This window comes from Nicotiana tabacum, chromosome 13 (assembly GCF_000715075.1).
Source record: "Nicotiana tabacum cultivar K326 chromosome 13, ASM71507v2, whole genome shotgun sequence".
Lineage (NCBI taxonomy): Eukaryota > Viridiplantae > Streptophyta > Magnoliopsida > Solanales > Solanaceae > Nicotiana > Nicotiana tabacum.
In genome coordinates, this window is record NC_134092.1 from 70,053,537 (window position 1) to 70,075,044 (window position 21,508).

Below are 21,508 nucleotides of genomic sequence, written 5' to 3' on the forward strand. Positions count from 1 at the left end.
TGAAGTGTGCATGTACAAGTTTGTGTTTAAGTTTCAAAGGGGAGATCATGAGTTCTAGACAGCATAGACGGTTTCTATTATTTAAAAGTATGTTGGCACTATTTTGATATTACCTTAGAAGAGTGTGTATTTCAGAAAGAAGCACTATGTTTTGACTTACCGGTGCATGACTGGTATTATGGTAATCTCATGGTTGATCGATTGCTGACGTTCAAATTTTGCTATGTGGCATGGAAGAATAATGGAAGTATTTCTCGTAGAATGGTTGTGTATGAAGGATGTGTCAATCACTTGAGTGGTTGAGTTGGGATCATATTTGGAGATTTTATATTCTCGTGATTTGGAAACTGGGAGTCTCAGAGGCAGACTGTTTCTTGATTGCAGATTGCGAAGATATGGCCAAGTTAGCCAGCTGGTAGTATGTGTTATGGTTAGGTTGTTGTGGACTTTTGGAGGGTTATTTTTCTATTTGGGGATGACTGGAGTTGATTTGAGGCCCATTGGTAGGCCTAATGAGGACGTGTATTCTACACCGGGTCAGATTTGTTGACTCGGCACGGCTATTATTGAGGAGTGTATCATTCAGTTAGAGTTGAGGTTGTTCGTGTTCTGATATGTTCTATGTGTTACTCTTCTAGGCTATGATGGGTTGTGAGACTGTTGACTATTTGCACACATGATGCGGTTCTATTTGGGCCTTGTAGCGAAATTTGAGCAAGATGACTCTTCGGGTGTTGAATGGTTGACTGTGTCTTGGTTGGGGCCTTTACGGGTTATCGTATATTGTGCTATCTGTATCTCCATGGTTATGGTCATACACTTCACGTAGTTGTTGTTAAGCATATGGTTATTGGTGGTGAGTGCCATGGCTCGAGGTATCCCATGTGGACCGGTGTTTGGATTGGGTCACGCATTGTGGCAGAGTTATGTTAAGATATGATTCTTTGTGCTTACTTCATGTGTTTTTTTTCTCATTGTGTGGTGGGTTCCTAGCATTGCTCCTTGCGGTGGTATTTGTTGAGCTTGCGGTACGGTCCTCTTATTTGATTCTCTTTCCCCTTATTGGGTACATGGAGTTGTTGCTTGTTTGGTGCACGGATTACACGGTATGTGGCTCGAGATGGTGTAGGTGTTGCGTGTTGGTCGAGCAACTTGTACTGGATGAGATGAGGTTAATGGACCTGGAATGAGCGCTATCGGACTTGATTAAAGTGTGTTTGGAAGAATAATGTCACTAGTCAGCATAGAAATTGGCTATGATTCTTGTAGGACGAGAGAGAGCTTCACGACTTGTTGATGTGATGAGCAGTTACGAGTTTCTACATATTTCTTTCATCATTGGCAATGTACGAAGGTTTTGGACAAGGTTTTATTTGATATGAGTTTTATTACCGGTACCGAGTTTGTTATTGAGCAGTATTGTGGTCGGAAGTAATTGCTATGAATATTTGAGTCATGCGGTATATCATGTGATTATGTCTCTCTCATATGAGGGGTAAACATACCCAAATGCTCATATATATATATATATATATATATATATATATATATATATATATATATATATATATATATATAACTGTGCAGGCTGATGAGGCCGCCATGAACATCTACTAATATACAAAATATACAGGACACGTCTACAAGCCTCTAGCAATAACTGAATTGTATCATGGTCGGGAAAGGGCCTCGACCTACCTATCAAACCTGTATATATAAAATGGACTCCAAGGTCTAGACCTGGTAACTCTGAGGAAGTGAAGCTTACCAACCGACCTGATGTTTGACTTTGTCCATTGGGAAGGTCTATCCAGCTGTCTATCAGGACCTGCAGGCATGAAATGCAGCGTCCCGAGTAAAAGGGACGTCAGTATGAAATAATGTACCGAGTATGTAAGGCAACAGAATAACTGAAAGCTGAAACTGAACTGATAATATAATAACCGAATGTAACTGGGAGTCAAAGATGATCTGAAGATATGCTTTCCTGCTGATATTGACTGAACTCTCTCAATATAGTAAGTAAAATAGTTGTCCGGTCCTATAAGGCTCGATACGTATAACTTCTTTGTCGTAGTAGGCTCGCTCATAGGTGCTCGACCATACTAGGCTCTGTATCTCGGCCATTATGTGCTCGCTCATAGGCGCTCGGCCATAGTAGCTCGGTATATAACTTTCCATCTCATCAGAGGTTTCCTAATAGGGGCCCAATAGGGGCTTGCCCACCGATTATAGCTCAGTGGTGATGAAAATACTGTAATACTATATATATATAGACCCTCTACTCTCTTGACTGAAAGAAGACAATACTTAACTGAATAGAAAGTCCTAATAAGGGAGAATACTGTAACTTATGAGACTAGGATAATGTTAATAAATTTAGGAATAGGAACTTCTCTTTATGTCTCCTTATCAAACACATGGAGTTACGAGATCATGCCAAAATGAAGGAACGGTTTAGACTTAACATACCTTAACCTCATTGAGTCCTTAATAGCTTCCAAGCAACTTTTCAAACAACTCAACTCAGTCTACCATAGCATAAGGAGATTCAAAATCCGTGCTGAGTAAAGGCTAAGTCCGTAACTTAAGCTAGTAGCTCGTTTATGTAAATTTGGGCAGCATCTCCCCTATAAAAAGGGCCCCCTACAATACCATATTCCAACAACAACAACCAGAGCAATACAATAAGAACAACATCAACAATAGGGTACAAAATATTTCATTAACAAGTCATCAACATATCACGACGAGCGGCAAGCTCGGATTGAATCCCTTTAGCAACCTTCAACCCCATTATTATTTATTCCTAAACATAGTAATATATTCAGTATAATAACCAATACCTTTTAAAGGATTTCCAGCCTTGCACTCAATTTTAATGTTACCCAAAATTGCCCAACACAAGATAATATCATTGTCGACAACTTCCAAGTGCTTTATAGCCATTTCCTTTTCTAGTTACCAATTTCTTCAACAAGATTGACATGTAAACCAACATAATAATACTAAAAATATCATATCAAACTTTTTTTCCATAATTTCCAGCCACTTAAAATTCATAAGAGCAACTTTTAAATCAATCCATCAAGAACAACAACATCTCAAGCTAATCCAAGTATTATCTTGTAGTTTATCATCCTAACAACTTAACCAACATACAAGCAAGCTTAAGCACAATTAGTAGGATTTTATGCTCACCTTAGACAGTAGCAACAACTTTAAATTTCAGCCAAACACAACCCACAATTATCCTCAATGACACCACAATACTATAGGTATTGTATTCTCTTCTTGAATTACCTTTTGGTGTTCAAGTTGGTGTGTAAATACTTGTAGTTCGCCTTGAAATTCTAATATATATGAAGGAGGGACTGACTATTACCTTAATCAACAAGAAAAATATGAAACCTGAGGTTACTTCACTTTGAAAAACCATCCAAAACAGCCACAAGATGATAAACTACGATCTATCAAGCACCACGGGGTTCCTAGCGTTGGATTCATGATTTTATCTTAGGTTTTTACCCTAGAATCATGGAGGAACCCTTGGAGATCATTTAGGAGGGTTTAGGAACTGTTTTGGACAAGAAAAATGAGTGAAAACGATTTAGAATTGACTTGAATACAAGCTGGGGTTTTACACCGACTTTGCGGGTCCCATGGGAGCTGCTTGCGCAGTCTCGCAAAAATGTGAATATCTCTCTACTACGATATCATATCGATGAACAGTTAAATGCGTTAGAAATGAAACTCGTAGATATTCAATTTTATAGGTAGATAACCCCATAAATCCAAGTTTATTGGTAGAAAAGCTTAGCTACATTTGACCTAGGTTTCGGCACATTTATGAATGTAACTTGTGATGGAATTTTCCAACTTTTGTTCCATAACTTGCTTGACTTCAAGACATTACACATGACCATCATATGACTAAAAGAACTCATAAAATAATCTCCTTATAATTTTAAGCACCCTAGTCTCACCCCAAAAGTACATGTTATAACATTCCCAACTTGTCGACTTTCGACGAAACTTATTTTCTTCAATTCACTTAGCTTCTAAGCCTTCCAACCCTCTTGGTACATGGAATTCATGATCTTAAATATTTGTAACCTCCACGGTAACATGATTAATTTACTTTATAAACTTTTCAAAGATGATCTTATTTCTGAGCTTATATCAATTGACTTACGGCATACTCTTATGTACGAAAACATGGGGTGTAACATCATTCCCCCATTTGGAACATTCGTCCTCGAATGTTGACTGATGCGCTTATTAGTCTCATAACCTATAGGTATTGCAAATACTTTACTACTTTCCTTTCCATCTAGGTGACTTTTTTGTGAATAAATCCAAAGGCCAGGGCATTCCCCCCTTTAGGCCTCTCTCTCACACCATGACTTGTGATTGGATTTCTTCCAATCTCGTAATTGTTGCTACCTTATGTCATGCAGCCTATATGACTCTATCCTTATATGTACGCCTATGTGACTCTTCTCTCCTTTGTCCTCCAGCATTTAGCCAATCTCTAGGCCTCACTTTGTGAACATATACAGAACTATGACAAGATATCCCTCTAGGCATCTATAGGTGTACTGAAATTCTTCACTCGGTACTTGTCGAACTTACGACTATTGCTATATCTTGTTTCATAGCCTCGGTTAGCTATGCTTATGGCTTTACTCTAGGTAGGTCATACTAAACCATAATACTTACTTCAGTTTATTAGTAAGGCTAAACATTTCCTTCATTTTGGCATGATCTCATAACTGCATATGTTTGATAAGGAGACATAAAGAGAAGTTCGTATTTCTGAATTTATTAACATTATCCTAGTCTCATAAGTTACAGTATTCTCCCTTATTGGGACTTTCTATTCAGTTAAGTATTGTCTTCTTTCAATCAAGAGAGTAGAGGGTCTATATATATACAGTATTACAGTATTTTCACCACCACCGAGCTATAATTGGTGGGCAGGCCCCTATTGGGCAACCTCTAATTAGATGGTAAGTTATATACCACTGTGGTTGTTGTTGTTGGTATATGGTATTGGAGGAGGCCCTTGTTACAGGAGAGATGCTGCCCAAATTTACATAAATGAGCAACTAGCTTAAGTTACGGACTTAGCCTTTACTCAACACTGATTTTGAATCTCCTTATGCTATGGTAGACTAAGTTGAGTTGTTTGAAGAGTTTCTTGGAAGCTATTAAGGACTCAACTAGGTTAAGGTATGTTAAGGCTAAACCTTTTCTTCATTTTGGCATGATCTCGTAATTGCATGTGTTTGATAAGGAGACATAAAGAGAAGTTCGTATTCCTGAATTTATTAACATTATCCTAATCTCACAAGTTACAGTATTCTCCCTTATTGGGACTTTCTATTTAGTTAAGTATTGTCTTATATCAGTCAAGAGAGTAGTGGGTCTATATATATACAGGATTACAGTATTTTCACCACCACCGAGCTATAATCGGTGGGCAGGCCCCTATTGGGCAACCTCTGATCAGATGGTAAGTTATATACCGAGCCTACTGTGGCCGAGCACATATGAGCGAGCCCAAAATGGCCGAGATACAAAGCCTAGTATGACCGAGCGCCTATGAGCGAGCTTACTACGATAAAGAAGTTAAACATTCCGAGCCTTATAGGGTCGGATAACTATTTTACTTACTATATTGAGAGAGTTTAGTCAATATCAGCAGGTAAGCATATCTTCAGATCATATTTGACTCCCAGATACTTTCAGTTATTATATTATCAGTTCAGTTTCAGCTTTCAGTTATTCTATTGCCTTACATACTCGGTACATTATTTCGTACTGATGTCCTTTTTGCTAGGGATGCTGCATTTTATGCCTGCAGGTCCGATAGACAGCTGGATAGACTTCCTAGTGGACAAAGTCAAACATCAGCTCGGTTGGTAAGCTCCACTTCCTCGGAGTTACCAGGTCTAGACCTTGGAGTCTATTTTATATATACAGGTTTGATGGGTAGGTCGAGGCCCTGTCGCGACCATGATACAGTTCAGCTATCGCAAGAGGCTTGTAGATGAGTCTTGTATATTTTGTATATCAGTAGATGTTCATGGCGGCCTCATCAGTCTGCACAGTTTTTTATATATATATATTGGGTACGTTTACCCCTCAGATGAGAGAGACGATATTTTCAGATGATTCGGAATATGGCCTCATCATCCTAAGTTGAGGGTTACCCCTCCAGAATTTACACTTATAGAGCGGTACGCTCAGGCCAAATATGGCACCGGGAGCTGGCCACACCTCCCCAGGGTATCAGAGCAATACAATAAGAACAACATCAACAATAGGGTACAAAATATTTCATTAACAAGTCATCAACATATCACGACGAGCGGTAACCTCGGATTGAATCCCTTTAGCGTCCTTCAACCCCATTATCAATCATTCTTGAACTTAGTAATATATTCAGTATAATAACCAATATCTTTTAAAGGATTTCCAGCCTTGTACTCAATTTTAAAGTTATCCAAAATAGTCCAACACAAGATAATATCATTGTCGACCACTTCCAAATACTTTATAGCCATTTCCTTTTCTAGTTACCAATTTTCTCAATAAGATTGACATGTAAACCAACATAATCATACTAACAATATCAATGCAAACTTGTTTTCCATAATTTCCAGCCACTTAAAGTTCATAAGAGCAACTTTCAAATCAATCCATCAAGAACACTAACATCTCAAGCTAATCCAAGTATTATCTTGTAGTTTATCATCCTAACAACTTAACCAACATATAAGAAAGCTTAAGCACAATTAGTAGGCTATTATACTCACCTTAGACAATAGCAACAACTTAAAATTTCAGCCAAACACAACCCACAATTATCCTCAATGACACCACAATACTATAGGTATTGTATTCTCTTCTTGAATTACCTTTTGGTGTTCAAGTTGGTGTGTAAATACTTGTAGTTCGCCTTGAAATTCTAATATATATGAAGGAGGGACTGACTATTACCTTAATCAACAAGAAAAACATGAAACCTACAGTTACGTGACTTTGAAGAACGATCCAAAATAGCCACAAGATGAAGAACTACGATCTAGCAAGCACCACTGGGTTTCTAGCATTGGATTCATGTTTTTATTTTAGGTTTTCACCCTAGAATCATGGAGGAACCCTTGGAGAGAATTTCGATCCTTAGAACATAATGGTCTATCATGTTTTAGGTATGCTTTTGACTCATTAGCTATGACACTAGAAGGTATTCCTACAGGGACATCAATACGGGTTGGAACATTCTCTACAGGGATATGTGATTTTGTTATCCTTTTCAGGTCCGTAAATGCATCTGGTATTTGATTTATTATTTTTTATAAATGAATAATCTTTTGCATATTTTTTCATAAATAGAGGCACGTGGATCAAGATGAGACAATGATTGATTTTTTCACATAATTTTCTGTTTGGTCTCACCATTTTCTCCTCCTAATTTTGGAAAAATATCTCATCGAAATAATAATATGCAAATCGAGCAGTGAATAAATTTTCTGTTAATGTTTCGAGGTAGCGAATAATAGATGGTCGATTCAAAACCAACATATATTCCTAACCTTTTTGGGGGACCCATCTTTGTGCGATATAACTGTGCTACAGGCACATATACTGCATATCCAAAAATTCGTAAATGAGATATATTAGGTTCATGACCCAAAGTTAATTGCAACGGAGAATATTTATGATAATTTGTCAGTCTGAGACAAACTAGCATTGTTGGATGCAAAATAGCATGACCCCAAACAGAAGTGGGCAACCTCGTTTTCATGAGTAACAGTCTTGCTATCAATTGCAAACATTTAATCAAAGACTCTGCAAGGCTATTTTGAGTGTGAACATAAGCTACATGATATTCTACTTTTATCTCAATTGATAAGCAATAATCATTAAATTCTTGGGATGAAAACTCAGCAGCATTATCAAGTCGAATAGACTTAATCAGATTATCGGAAAAATGTGCCCGTAATCGAATTATTTGTGCTATTAATTTTACAAACTTCAGGTTGCAAGATAACAACATGATACCATCTAGAAGATGTATCTATTAAGACCATAAAATATCTAAACGACTCACTAGGTGGTAGGTCCACAAATATCCCCTTGTATACGTTCAAAAAATATGTGGGACTCAATCCTAACCTTTGTTGGTGATGGTCTAACAATTAACTTGCCTTGATAATAAGAAGCGCAAGAAAATTTATTATTTAAAAGAATCTTTAAATTTTTTAATGGATACCCGTTTGAGTTTTATGTAATTCGTCTCATCATAATTGATCCAGGATGTCCCAATCGATCATGTCAAAGTACAAAAGTATTAGAATCAGTAACCTTTTGGTTTACGATAAAATGTCCCTCACTTGTAATAATTTTTGTCCAATACAGACCACAAGACAAAGATGGAAACTTCTCAATAATTATTTTCTGGCCAGAGATATTCTTGGTAACGATGAAATATTCAAGATTATTTTCATCTATTGTCTCAATATGATATCCATTTCAGCGATATCTTTAAAACTCAACAAGTTCCTCCTCGACTTGGAGGAGAATATTGCATTATCTATGATAAGTATTGTTCCCCTAGGCAGAGTTATAGTAGCTCTTCCACAACCTTCAATTAAATTACTACTACCAAAAATTGTAGCAACATCTGCCTTACACGTATTTAAATGAGAGAAATATTTTTTCTCTTCGAATATTGTATGTGTCATACATGAATCAATTAAACAAATATTTTTATAATTGTACTTTAATTCAAGTTTGCTTTGATAGATATCCATATTTGCTTCACATGCTTTGACATACAAAAGAAAATATACGAATAAAAATTATTATTTTCAGAGAAAAAGAAAAAGAAACAAAGTTAAATCAATGATTCAATAATGACTTTTTAATACAATTTCGAGCAAACTCTGATTATGATACAAATAATTACGTAGCTAAAAATAATGCAATTATAAGTACAGTACACATATGACTAATACAACGTAAAAGATAATACAATAAATATTATTAGTGTCCAGAAAAGGAAAATAAAGTAAAAATCAATGATACAATAGAGAACGATAAGATTGAACAATCCATCCATATATATATATATTTAATAATCTCAATAACTCCCATACATTTCATATCCATAACCCCCAAATGATTAATGTATAAGTTTATGATAATTTATTATTGTCTTTCTCCATATGTACCTATATAAGGACATCTATATTTTGAACAAAGATATACTAACGTATTACCTCCTTCTTCTTTTTTGCTTTTTTTTACAACTTCCTTCTTTATTTTCCTTCTCGTAAATTTTAATTTTATTCTATGTGAGATTTTTCAAAGTATGTATTATCCAAAGGTAACAATTTACTCTATTTTATATTATAAATTGAGTATTAGATATGCTTAACATTTATTTGAGGAACTCTTATATGTTTTCTGCAGATCATGGAGGCTGATGCAGCAAATTATAGAGGATCCGAATCAGAGAGAAAATATTTGATTGATCTATACAAGAAGTTTAAGGGTGAAATACAAAGGGAAGAGCACAAAGACAGATTTAAGTGCTCTCTTTCCTTTTTAGTGTTTTGATTTCTAGGTTGCCACTTAATTAGAATTCTTTCTACGTGCTATTTTGCTCCATAATGTACTTCTAGCCCAAGCTTAATTCGTATCGCCTCAGAGATATTCTAGATGAGGTTATAGTTGCAAGTAGAGTTTAACTGATGACCTTTCTTAATCAAATTATTTGGTCTTGACATTGCCAATCATATAAAATATTTTGTGGAAATCCATACATTTTCAGATTTTAAGACCAGTTAAAAAATTACAGTTCCTCTATGATGCCATTACAATTGCAAGTGGGAGGGATACATATGTCCTTTTGTCTAATCATGTGAATCGACACACTATTTAGCCATCTGTTTATTGCATCATAATTCACTAATTATTTTGCTTTAGCAGTATTTGCTGAGGCTCGGACAAAGTCCTTCCACCCTCATCAAGTTTGGTCTTTCTTCGCTAAAAACTAACTGACATTTTATAATTTTATTTTATGATAATATAATTTGAAATAAGTGCATTGAAATTTCATATTGGCCAAGATTGTTTAACTATTTGAGCTTAGCCTGCTCATACAAATATTAAATGGAGAGGATCATTTGATTCCCATCATAAAAATATGTTACTTACAACTTTTAGTCTTTTGAGTAATTAAAGAAAACATTAAAGAGAGAGAGAAAGAGCTTCATGGTGTGTAACGTCCATGTATCCCCCACTTGTAATTGTGACAATGTGTAACGTCCATGTATTCGTTCTTGAAAGTATGCGTATAGTGATATCAATAAGAATTTGATATTAACTTTTAATTTGTCAACTATAGATGATTTCTATTAGACCAAAACATCACCCCCTCCCATAAATAACTTTTTCTTAATATAATGCTATAAAATATTATTAAATAGGAAATATTAGAAAAATCTATATCTATATATATATATTAAAGGAATAAAGTTACCATATATAATTGGCATTATGGTTAAGTCACGTAGCAAGCTAATAAATGTCAATATTATATGGTAACTTTATTCTACATTTGTATATGTTAGTCAAATACAAATATATATATATATATATATATATATATATATATATATATATATATATATATATATATATATATATATAACTGAATTTGAATTAAAAGATAATTTTGAATTTATTGATAAAGTTTTAAAATTTGAATTTAAACTAAAAATAAAATTTTGTCTTTTTTTATCATGTTATCATACTTAATTTGGCTAATGATCATATGCAATAATGTTAGAAACTTTTGTTATCGTTTCTAATTATTTAAATATTACTTCGCCTCTGGCAAAACAAAAAACAAAAAAAAACTACTCCATGTAACTATAAAACTCTTTCACATTTAAAACCCTATAAATAGTTCTTTAAAACATTGTAGATAGATTTGAATAAAGCGAATTTCTTTTAAAATAAATGTAATATATTGGGTACACGTCTATTTTTATCCAAATAATAAAAAAAGAGTTTTAAATCGAATAAAAGTTTACTTACATATATAATGAAGTAAACATACATGCTAGAGAAAGAAACATAACAAAAATTAGTCAATATTAAAAAAAATGTTTTTTTCTTTTCTTTTTAAAAAATATTTGTTTGAAGAGTCAATTTGTATAAATGGACATCAAACAATTAACAAAGCTTTGGTTATACAATTGCTATCATTAATTTTAATTTAGCACATTCTAGGAATTGAAGGGTATAAGGTAAAACCCCTTCATTTAGCTGCAGTCAAGTCAATATTGCAAGGGTATAATATTTTTTTCGTTGAAGAATATTAGTTTTGAATCATTAGATTATGTAAAAGGTTTTGTTTTCTCGAACTCAACAAGAGAGATATTGGTTTGTAATTGATAGTTTCTATTGTGATTTTCAAGTGTAACAAAGAGTATATTTTTAAAAAAACAAAATTGGTATGACGTGAAATATTTTTTCTTTAAAAATGTAAACAAATTATTTAAAAAAAAACTCTTTACTTTTTTCTACTTCAAATATAATAAAAAGATAATATATTTTTGAAAATTAGTAGAGAGTTTTTAAAATTATTATAATAGAAGTCATATCATGGATAAACTCAAAAATCCGAAATCTTATGCAATATTTACATAAATATCTGGCCAGATTTATTCTTTACTTTTTATAGCCAATATAAATAGATGATATACCGACAACACAAGATTATATATATTATATATGGATTATATATAAATTACACATCCTTTAATTTTTTAATTTAAGTGGTCGGGCGAGCACCTATTTAGGCTGATTAGATAAAGCCAAAAGAAAAATATGAAAAAATTTCAACCAAAGACTAAAAATATAAATAAAGTTCTTATGTAGTCAATTTCTATTAAAAATCATCTTTTTATAGTGAAATAAAATAATTTTTTATAACAAAAGAAAGAATGACATAAAAAATAAGATAAAGAAAATAAATATTGAAAAAGAATGTATGAAAGATCTAAAAACCAGAAATAAGAGATGACAACGAATTTCTTTTTATGTTTTATCTTTGTTTAGTATAAAAATTTTGGAAGCTAATCTCATCGATTTCAAATATTATTTTCAACTCAAATACATAGATTATAAGATAAGGGTATCATAGAATATTCTTTGTTTTTTAATTTACATTGTGTGCCGTTTTTAAAAAAATCACTATTACTAACAAACTGATATGATATACGAATTTGAATTTAAATATAATTTGAGTAGTTTGCATTGAGGTTAAGCCAAGTATAGTGTCGAAAAATAAACTACTTGGCAATTTTAAAACAATATATATAGTGTTATATAATAACAATCAACTAATTTAACATTTAATGATTCAAAGAATAAAATTTTAGTGTGTATAGGGTATTAAAAATTTAAAATCTTTAGCTAGAGATATCGATAAACTTAAAATGGAGTCATACCGAAATAAAGTTTTTCCGGCTAAAGAATCATTTAAATTTTTTAGATAGCCGATTAAAGTAAATTTTAAATTAAGGATAATATCCTCACTTGCATCATTATAAAGATAATCATTATTGAAATATATATAAAGTTTTAGAAATTGAAATTTCAAAATAGAAATATTTTTTGAAAGATAATATCATACCAAATAAGAGTTTAAGTCGTAGTAAAAGAATCACGTCGTAATCAAAGAATCGTTTATATTGTGTCAACCTTTATGCTTTGCCATAAATATGAGTTATTATTTCGCTTTGTGGCTATTTTTAGGTTCCAATAACACCAATGAGAATAGTGCAAAAATAAAATTATCACTACGAGATTTGAGAAAATGTTAGTCTTTTTTCATGTACTGTTTCTTAATTAATATCTAACGATTATCTATAATTATTTAGAAGGTTTAAATTTTAAGGTTATTAAGATATAATTCAAATAACTCAGATATTTAATACGGTTAATATCAAATATCAAAATGGAGTCATACTGGGAAACAATATTCATTGACTAAAGAATTTTTTAAAATTTTAGATAGCCAATTAAAATGAGTTTTGAATTAAGGATAATATTTTCACTTACATTATTATAAAAGTAATTATTATTGAAAAATAAAGTTTTAGAAACTAAAATTTTAAAAAAGAAATATTTTTTTAAAAGATATCAACACACCAAATAAGAGTTCAATTAGTAGAATATCACGACCCAAAATCCGACTAGTCGTGATGGCACCTAACCCAACCCCCTAGGTAAGCCAATTAACTACTAACCAATACCAATAACAATTAATAAAGTAATTAAGTAAAGAAATATCTGAATCCAATACATTCCCCAAGAACTGGTAGTACAAATCATGAGCTTCTAAGAATAGAGTTTACAAAGCAGAAATGAAATAAATACATAGTCTGTTTGAATAGTACATAAACATAGTTTTACAGATCTAAAGCTACCACGAACGAAAGGCAGCTACAGTCGGGATGGAGGTACATCTTCAATCCAGCTCCCATCGAACACAGCAACATCAGTAGCCAACATCTGCACACAAGGTGCAGAAGTGTAGTATGAGTACAACCGACCCCATGTACTCAATAAGTAACAAACCTAACCTTAGGTTGAAAGTAGTGACGGGCTTGTACCAAGGTCGGGTTCAAAACTAATATCCCACAACAGTTCATAACAGCATAATATAAGTAATAAAAGATGTATCTCAGAAGTAAAATGCTCATTTCATTCACAGTTTCAGAAAATAGTCATGATTTTCAAGTATCTTAGTGAAAACCCAAATCTTTTATCGAAAATGCCAAAAATATGAGTAAGTTTGAAAACTGTAATTTTTTCAAATATCCTTTCCACAATAAATAAGATGTTTCATTTTCTTTCCAGATAGCAAGTGTGAAATACCTCTCTATGCTCACATATCAATATGTGTAAAAAGTTATGAATGACGTGATATTGTACAGCATGAGAAAAAATATGTCTCTATGCCTGTATGTCATATGTGCATGCCAATGCCATGTATCTCAGAGATGAATTATGTTCTCACACTCTTAGAGTACTCAATCTCACTGTTTCACATTCTCTCTCACTATGCTCAAGGCTCAGCACACTCAATCACTCAGCGTTGTACAATACCTGATGCGGCGTGCAGCCCGATCCATATATGACCATAAGGCCCGTTGTGGCGTGCAACCCGATCCATATATATATAGTCGACTGCGCTCACTGGGGGTGTGCAGACTCCGGAGGGACTCCTTCAGCCCAAGTGCTATATCGATGCGGCGTGCAGCCCGATCCCATAACATATAAACAACCATAAGGCTCGTTGCGGCGTGCAACCCGATCCATATATATATATATATATATATATATATATATATATATATATATACATACATACCGCTAAGGCTCGTTGCGGCGTGCAACCCGACCCATATAAAATATAATCAATATAATATGTTGTGGCGTGTAGCCCGATCCCAAAATGTCACTCTCACTCAGGCCCTCGGCCTCACTCAGTTATCAATCTCTCCAGTCTCACTCACGGGTTCACAATGTCATGAAACTAGCCCGACAACAATGATATGCTGTATCAATAAGTAATATCTGAGACTGAGATATGGTATGAATGCATGAATATGACTGAGTACGAAATATCAATGAAATCAGTGAGATGACAGTAAGAAACGACCACTATGGGTCCAAACAATATCGGCATAAAGCCTAAACATGATATCTAGCATGATTGATAGCTCAATTACTTTATCACATGGCGAAAACACGGATATCAACAAAATAGGGCCACTATTCAGTGCTATGGAAACAACAGAGTCCCAATTCACATGGTGCACGCCCGCACGCCCGCCACCTAGCATGTGTGTCACCTCAACACAAATCGCATAACACGTATTTCGGGGTTTCATACCCTCAACACTAAGATTAGAAGAGTTACTTACCTCGAACAAGCCAATTCCAACACCGAGCAAGCCAAGCGATACTCCAAAATGCCATCCCGCGCGTTCTGACCTCCGAACGGCCCGAAACTAACCCAAAACAACTCAAGTATATCAACAATACTAAAAGAACCACTACTAGAAAATAAACCTATTGCATCAGTTATTTAGAAATGGTTACATAACCCTTGCAATATATGGTCTATTGCAAGGGTTACAACCGTCGCAATAGCTGCTTGAGCCTATTAAGACAGTATTAAAACTAAACCGACGCATTAGTACCACAACCGTTGCCACATACCTCTCTATGGAGACAGTTTGGTAAAAATAACTTTGTGGAGATGGTTCTGTGTAAAAAAGAGGATTTCATTTCCCTTCAATTATTTCACTAAACCCGCGAATGCTCCTTTTATAATTAAAAAATAATTCCAAAATTACACGTATCAAAGTAAAAGAGGGGTCTTCTTCTTTTCTATTCAGTTCATTGAGAAAAACCCTCTGAAGCTTCTTCAAGAGCGAAAAACGGCTCCACGCGAAGGATTTTGACCAGTCAAAGTAAAAGAGGGGCCTTCTTCTTTTCTATTCAGTTCATTGAGAAAAACCCTCCAGTGAAGCTTCTTCAAGATCAAAAAACGGCTCCACATCCAGCGAGATTTCGACCAGTGAAGGATTTCGACCAGCGAAGGCTTCGACCAATATTGCTCTCTACTACAATACGTCTGCATGCTCTCCTCCATGGCTTATAAGTTCCCTATCTCTAGATTTTCCATTCAAGTATTTTTGGAAAAGATTACAAAATACACAAATGGGTTTCTATGAAGTTACTATCTTTTGTTCTAATTTATGTTTGGTTTTTAATTTTAGTGTGGTTTAAAGTTTGTATCTCAAATTTGGTGAAGATTTGAGTTTTTCGTGAAAAATATCTATGATAAAAAATTAAAGAAGATTGCTTAAATTTTGGGTTTTAGTAAAATTGGAGTTTGAGAAACTAGGTTTCAATTCTTTGAGCCAAAATTTTATTCGAAGTTTATTTTGTACTGAATAATGAGTTTACTGCTGTTTGGGAGGAATTAAAGTGACAAATACCCTTCAAAACTCCATTGTTGAGGTCGACAAAGTTCTAAAACTTAAATAGAGAAATTTAAAGTTGGGAGAGTTGGAGAAAATTGTTGTATATATATATGGGGATTTTACTTTTTTTGTTGGTTTTCTGGTTGTTTGGCTCTTGTGTTCTAAAATGGGTGTTTTTTCATGCATAACCTGATCAATTTTTTTATCAATGGGTTTTTATGCATAACCTGATCAATTTGTCAATTTTTTTTATCAATGGGTGTTCTAAAATGCTCTTGTTTGGTTTTCTGTTTTTTTTTTTTTTGCATAACCTGATCTAAAATGCTCTTTTTTTATGCCCAACAGGAAAGAAACAAAAATTATCCCCAATATAGCATATAAATAAGAGCAATAAAAGATTAACAAGAAGCCACAACAAAAGCCCGCTAAATAAGATAGTTGCTGCCCTGCTAGCAACCTTGTAGTTATAGCAGAAAGTGAGATGTATACAACTGCTAATAGTAACAGTTGACTCAATTTCTTAATGTTGATTAAGTACATGTACAATGTGAGTGTGTGCGCGCGCGTGCTGTACCTTAGTGCTCTTTTCTAACAAAATTATACCACCCAGAACGGCTAGACCTTCAATAGTTTAGTCTGAATGCTTGCAGTTTTTGGACTAAAATAGGGAGGCTCCCATTGTACGTTAACATCGATTGTTGGCTAAATTGCGCCAAACTTACTCTTTAAAGTTGTATACATGTGTCAATATCCCTTCATTTAGCCTGAACTTTAACTTGGTTTTAAATGTGTGCCTCAATCAGATTAAGCAAATAGACTAGGGCGAATTGCAGCAATGCCCAGAAATTTTATGGAGATTACAGACTTGGGAGATTGAACATAAGTTTGTCGAAGTGTAAAGTTCAGAATGTCCACCAACAGAAGTTGGATAACTTAGTTAGGACCATCAAATACAAGGTACTAAACACTATATTGCAAGATACCCACATCAAAATAGCCCGTACAATAGCCAAATCATCCTCTCCTGGATAGTTATCTCCATATTGTAAAGAGGACTGTGAGAAGTTTAGTTTTTTCTATTATTCAATCTGTTCTGTGTCTCTATCTTACTCTTACCGATCAAAAATAACCAAAATAAATGTTCTTAAATAATGCTACTTTATTACTATTTTAAATTTTGACTGATGAATTATATTACTTTTAAACAGCAGGAGTTTTCTGAAGAGCTCGCCATTGGCCATCATTAAAAGCCCAAGTCCGGCATACTGATAGACCGACAGCAGACGCCTGCTGAAACGTCTCAGTAACTTTTTCCCTTGTGGACTGATCAGCAGCAAACAACATTAACCAGTAAGTATTTAATCCATTCACATAAAAAGGTTGGTCATTCACCACAAATTGGTTCCCACTCTTCTGCACCATTGTCCACTCTCCATCTTCCATCTCTCCCCTGTCATTATATCCATTCAGAAATGCAAAATTAAACTTAGAGAAACAAACAATCTTACAAACATAACAAGAAAATGAAACTGATTCGCTGCTTCATCGAATGGAGCACGATTTACATACTTTGTACATACTACAAGTAGACAACTAGCAGCCAATAAAAGCAATTTAGAGCTAAAATTTTGCTCCTGGTTAACCATGTTGGCAAGTCAATAAGCAAGTTAAGATTATCTTGAACAACATAGTATATATATAGATGTACAACGGGACGTGTCCGAGGTTTTTCTGAATAAGCAACAAGCTTATGATAATGGACAGAAGTAGTGTTGAGGAGGGAATGATCAAAGCTACCTTACAAGAAAAGATCCACTGTTGGAGGAAAATGGACACAAAAGACGATTTATGGACATATACCAAGGTTTGAAGTTCCGATACAAATGTTCAGTTATTTGTTAAAAGTATGTTACAATTTCTGCTAATCAAATGAAATCAAATTGTAGTCGAAGTATGATATTCCCGATGCTGCAAAAACATGGACTTTATTTTCAATTGGAAATGCTTGGAGAAGGCATAAAAGTCAACGGAAGAAAGATCATTATGATGCCTATCAAAATGATGAAGTTCGAATGACAAAAAGGCCTGGTTATATACCAGAATTTCAGTTTAAAGAACTCCTGAAATATTGGAGTTCTGATAAACTACAGGTAAATATAAACCATGGTCTTGACAATAGTCTTCACAATCTGTTAATACTGGAGAATTTTGATGAAAATATAGTCTTTTGTTCCTCTGTTTTTTTTCTTCAAAATGCTACTAATTGTGTTATTTAGATATATTGTATTGACTCATTTTATTTGCAGATATCATCCGAAATCAACAAGGAGAATCAGAAAAAGTTGACGGATCCACACACAGCTGGCAAAATAAGTTTTGCTGTAATCCGTAATGAATTGGTGTGTACTCTTATTTATTATTATATCTATTATATTTTTTAAAGATCTCTTATATCTATTTTCATGCGACTAGGAAAAAATAAAGGAATCTATATCACTTAAGGAGATGTTTGTGGCCACAAGAGCAAGAAAACCTGGGCGTTTGTACAAGGACTCAGACGAAAATACAACTAGTAAAATTGTACGAATATTATCTATTTGCAAGTTTTAAATGAGATCATTTTATTTATTCTTCTTCCTTATTTTTTATTTACTTTAATTCTTTTGTTGAATTTTCTTTGTTAGGCTGAAATGGAAAAAATTGAAACACAGCAAAGTGTAGATGGCAGTCAGTCTGTTGATGCATTTTCATCTGTCATGGGTCCTGAACATTCAGGACGTTTAAGATTATATGGACGAGGGGTTACAAAGACTACTTTGAAAGGAAAAGTGGGCCATTTCGAGCCGACTTCAAATGCCACAAATGATACAGTGCAAGAAATGCAAGAAAGGATTCGAAAGATGGAGGAACAAAAGAGAACTATGTGACAAGCAATTACAGCAGATGTAATTGCTCAACTTCAGCGTGCAGGATTAATTAATCCAAACATACTAGCAACATTGTCTGTTTCGTCACTAGGAGAAGCTACCTCTGCACCACAAGCTGCTAATCAACTGATCTATCGACCATCTACAGGTAGCAACAATCAAGGTTAGTATCACTTTATTCCCAGGCTAAACTTCATATTTTAGCAACTGTAGAGCTGCTGATATTTGTTAATATATGTGTATTAAATTTTACTGTGGTTGAGTTTTCCATATTGGAGTCTAGATTGCTGTTGATTATTCTGAATAGAAATTGATAGCTTTGCATTCAAGTTATTTGAGTCTCGAACTCTTCCTACTTACCCAAAGCAAAATGACACTTCGAAGTACCAAAGGAGAAAAGTATCATTCAAGTTATAAAAACTAATGTAGACAGCATCCTACTTTGATGAATTGATTTGGCAATATGTTTGACACAATCTCCATATTAGTTCCAAATGCCAGGGTACTCAATCTCCACATTTTGTTGTATTCTCTCATAATGTTGACATGTATTACCCAAATAGAGATTAATTTAGGTTTAAAGTAAAATTGTTACTGCCAAATCAATTCATCACAGTTTCTATGCATTACTGTCAGCATCGTCAAAAACAAACTATCAATTGTGTCAACATACTGCCACCTGGTAATGTAGACAGTTTCTATGCATTACTGTCAACATACTGCCAAATCAATTCATCACAGTTTCTATGTAGACAGCATCCTACTTTGAAAAGTCAGCATCGTCAAAAATGTCATCATGTCTGCCCAAAATCTGGGCAGCTTTATTCTCCAGTAGCTCTCCTGCTTTTGCTCCAGCTTCTCTTTTGTTTGTGAGTGTAAATAGCACCATGTTGCTCGATCAAATTGCCCTTCCTTTTTGCGTGGAGTCATTGCATATAACAATGAGGGGCGCACGTCTGTGTATTTCTTATGTATCATGGATGATGTAGATATAAAGCATTACCAGGTGGCTTTTGAATTAAAAATCGTGTTGAACAATAGCTTATTTCTGTTCAAGAAGGCAAGATGTATGGCATGTTGATCATTTCAAACCCCCTTACAGAAGCAAATTATCACGATGCTTCCTTTATTATTAGATGTTTTGGCTTTTTCAATAGATTCTATTACTTCTTCAAATGATTCCAGAAAGTTAAAGGTCCCATTGTGGTTGTCACTCATCCTGCCAAGAATTTTGATAAAACTGGGCAGTGTTGATTGATGAAGTGTATGCTATGGTTGATAAAACTGGGCAGTATTGATAGCTGAGTCACTCCTTCGAGCAATGACTTCCTTACCTCGCTTCATCATAAAGTGTATGCTATGGTTGTGTTTTACATCCAATACAAACTTGAGGATCCATGAATCAGATCCAAACCTTTGTGTGAACAAATTGAACAAAGTGTATGCTATGGTTGTGTTGTACATCAGAAGGCACATTAGTTTACCTGTCAGTAAATTGAACAAAACCACAACGTTTGCCTACTGGTATTTTCACATGAAGCAGCTGTCCATAATGTCCAAAAACCTGCCTTAGATGGTCATCCAAATAACTGTTTCTATATGCTTTCTGGAGGTGGAAATGCTCCCATTAGTTTTTTGTGCTGAAGCAGTTGTTTCTGCCTGTGATGGCTTTCGTTCATGTATCTTTTGTAAAAGAATCTGCTTCTTGTTCATGTAATTTTTTGTAATAGAAGCTGCTTGATCTGTCATTTTCTTGATTAAAGATGTGGATTGTGGATTTTATGTGGTTCCTTTTATCTGCAGAAGTTTTTTTGGGTTGTTGAGGTATATGTATTTCATTATTTAATGTTGCACTATGTCACCTTTTATGTTCTGAAGTGTATCAGGTAGGGTAGTGTTTGGGTTCTTTTTCTTTTTTGGAAAGTAAGTATGGGATTGTGTATTTGTCAATTTGTTTAATCTTACTACGTGCCATGACATTAATATACATATATCTTTAAATGAAATCCTTTTATAAAACTTTTGCTAAATTGTTTGTTTTTTGATTATTTGTAGGTGGAGAACTTGAAGTAGGCGACAAAAGTGATGAAGATCTTACTTAGGAGTATTAGGTTGATTCATGATGAAACTTTACATATGCTGTAGAAATATTTTATTTTTGTACACTTTGGAAACTTATGTGTTCCAATTCACTGCAGATATTGTTATATATTTTGCTTTTATGGATATTACACCTATTATGGATTCTGATTTTGTTTAAAAATAGATTTTTCTCGTAAATTATATATATTTCAAGGTGTGTTACATTGTTGGTTTGTTTAACTGTTGCAATAGAGATATGATAGGCGTTGCAGTAGCCCAGAAAATAGCCGTCGCAATATATCAATATAACCGTTGCAATACCATGAGCCCCAAATCGCATAAGCCAAAAGTGACCGTTGCAATAGTATAACGTAACCGTCGTAATAGCATTAAGTAACCACTGCAATAGTA

At 34.0% G+C, this 21,508-nt stretch overlaps 1 protein-coding gene and 1 long non-coding RNA gene across 13 annotated transcripts; one reads left to right on the forward strand and one right to left on the reverse strand.

Moving 5' to 3' along the window:
• Positions 1-13,386: 13,386 nt before the first annotated feature.
• Positions 13,387-15,418, reverse strand: LOC142167848 (uncharacterized). Its single transcript, XR_012698029.1, has 3 exons — positions 15,319-15,418; positions 15,021-15,107; positions 13,387-13,602 (listed from the first exon to the last, which is right to left on the reverse strand). It is a non-coding gene; the product is annotated as an uncharacterized LOC142167848 (long non-coding RNA).
• A 39-nt stretch (positions 15,419-15,457) lies between these two features.
• Positions 15,458-21,278, forward strand: LOC107775213 (uncharacterized). Of its 12 annotated transcripts, XM_075228032.1 has the most exons (9): positions 15,461-15,734; positions 16,892-17,045; positions 17,300-17,438; positions 17,791-17,952; positions 18,035-18,238; positions 18,395-18,487; positions 18,561-18,668; positions 18,773-19,178; positions 21,071-21,278. In XM_075228032.1, exons 4-8 carry the CDS (start codon positions 17,839-17,841, stop codon positions 19,013-19,015), a joined length of 762 nt encoding a protein of 253 aa, XP_075084133.1. In that variant the 5' UTR covers positions 15,461-15,734; positions 16,892-17,045; positions 17,300-17,438; positions 17,791-17,838; the 3' UTR covers positions 19,016-19,178; positions 21,071-21,278. The 12 variants fall into 12 exon arrangements, with proteins under 12 accessions (XP_016450404.1, XP_075084133.1, XP_075084136.1 ...); XM_075228035.1 differs by lacking the exon at positions 16,892-17,045 and having other exon boundaries at positions 17,853-17,952; XM_075228033.1 differs by having other exon boundaries at positions 15,463-17,045; positions 17,297-17,438; positions 17,853-17,952.
• Positions 21,279-21,508: the final 230 nt, after the last annotated feature.

Bases quoted from the DNA above. Each gene is read 5' to 3' on its own strand.
- LOC107775213 (XM_016594918.2), top strand. From the start codon at position 17,839: ATGATAATGGACAGAAGTAGTGTTGAGGAGGGAATGATCAAAGCTACC. The intron at 18,239-18,394 runs GTAAATATAAAC...TTTTATTTGCAG, and splicing joins GGAGTTCTGATAAACTACAG to ATATCATCCGAAATCAACAA. The intron at 18,488-18,560 runs GTGTGTACTCTT...TCATGCGACTAG, and splicing joins CTGTAATCCGTAATGAATTG to GAAAAAATAAAGGAATCTAT.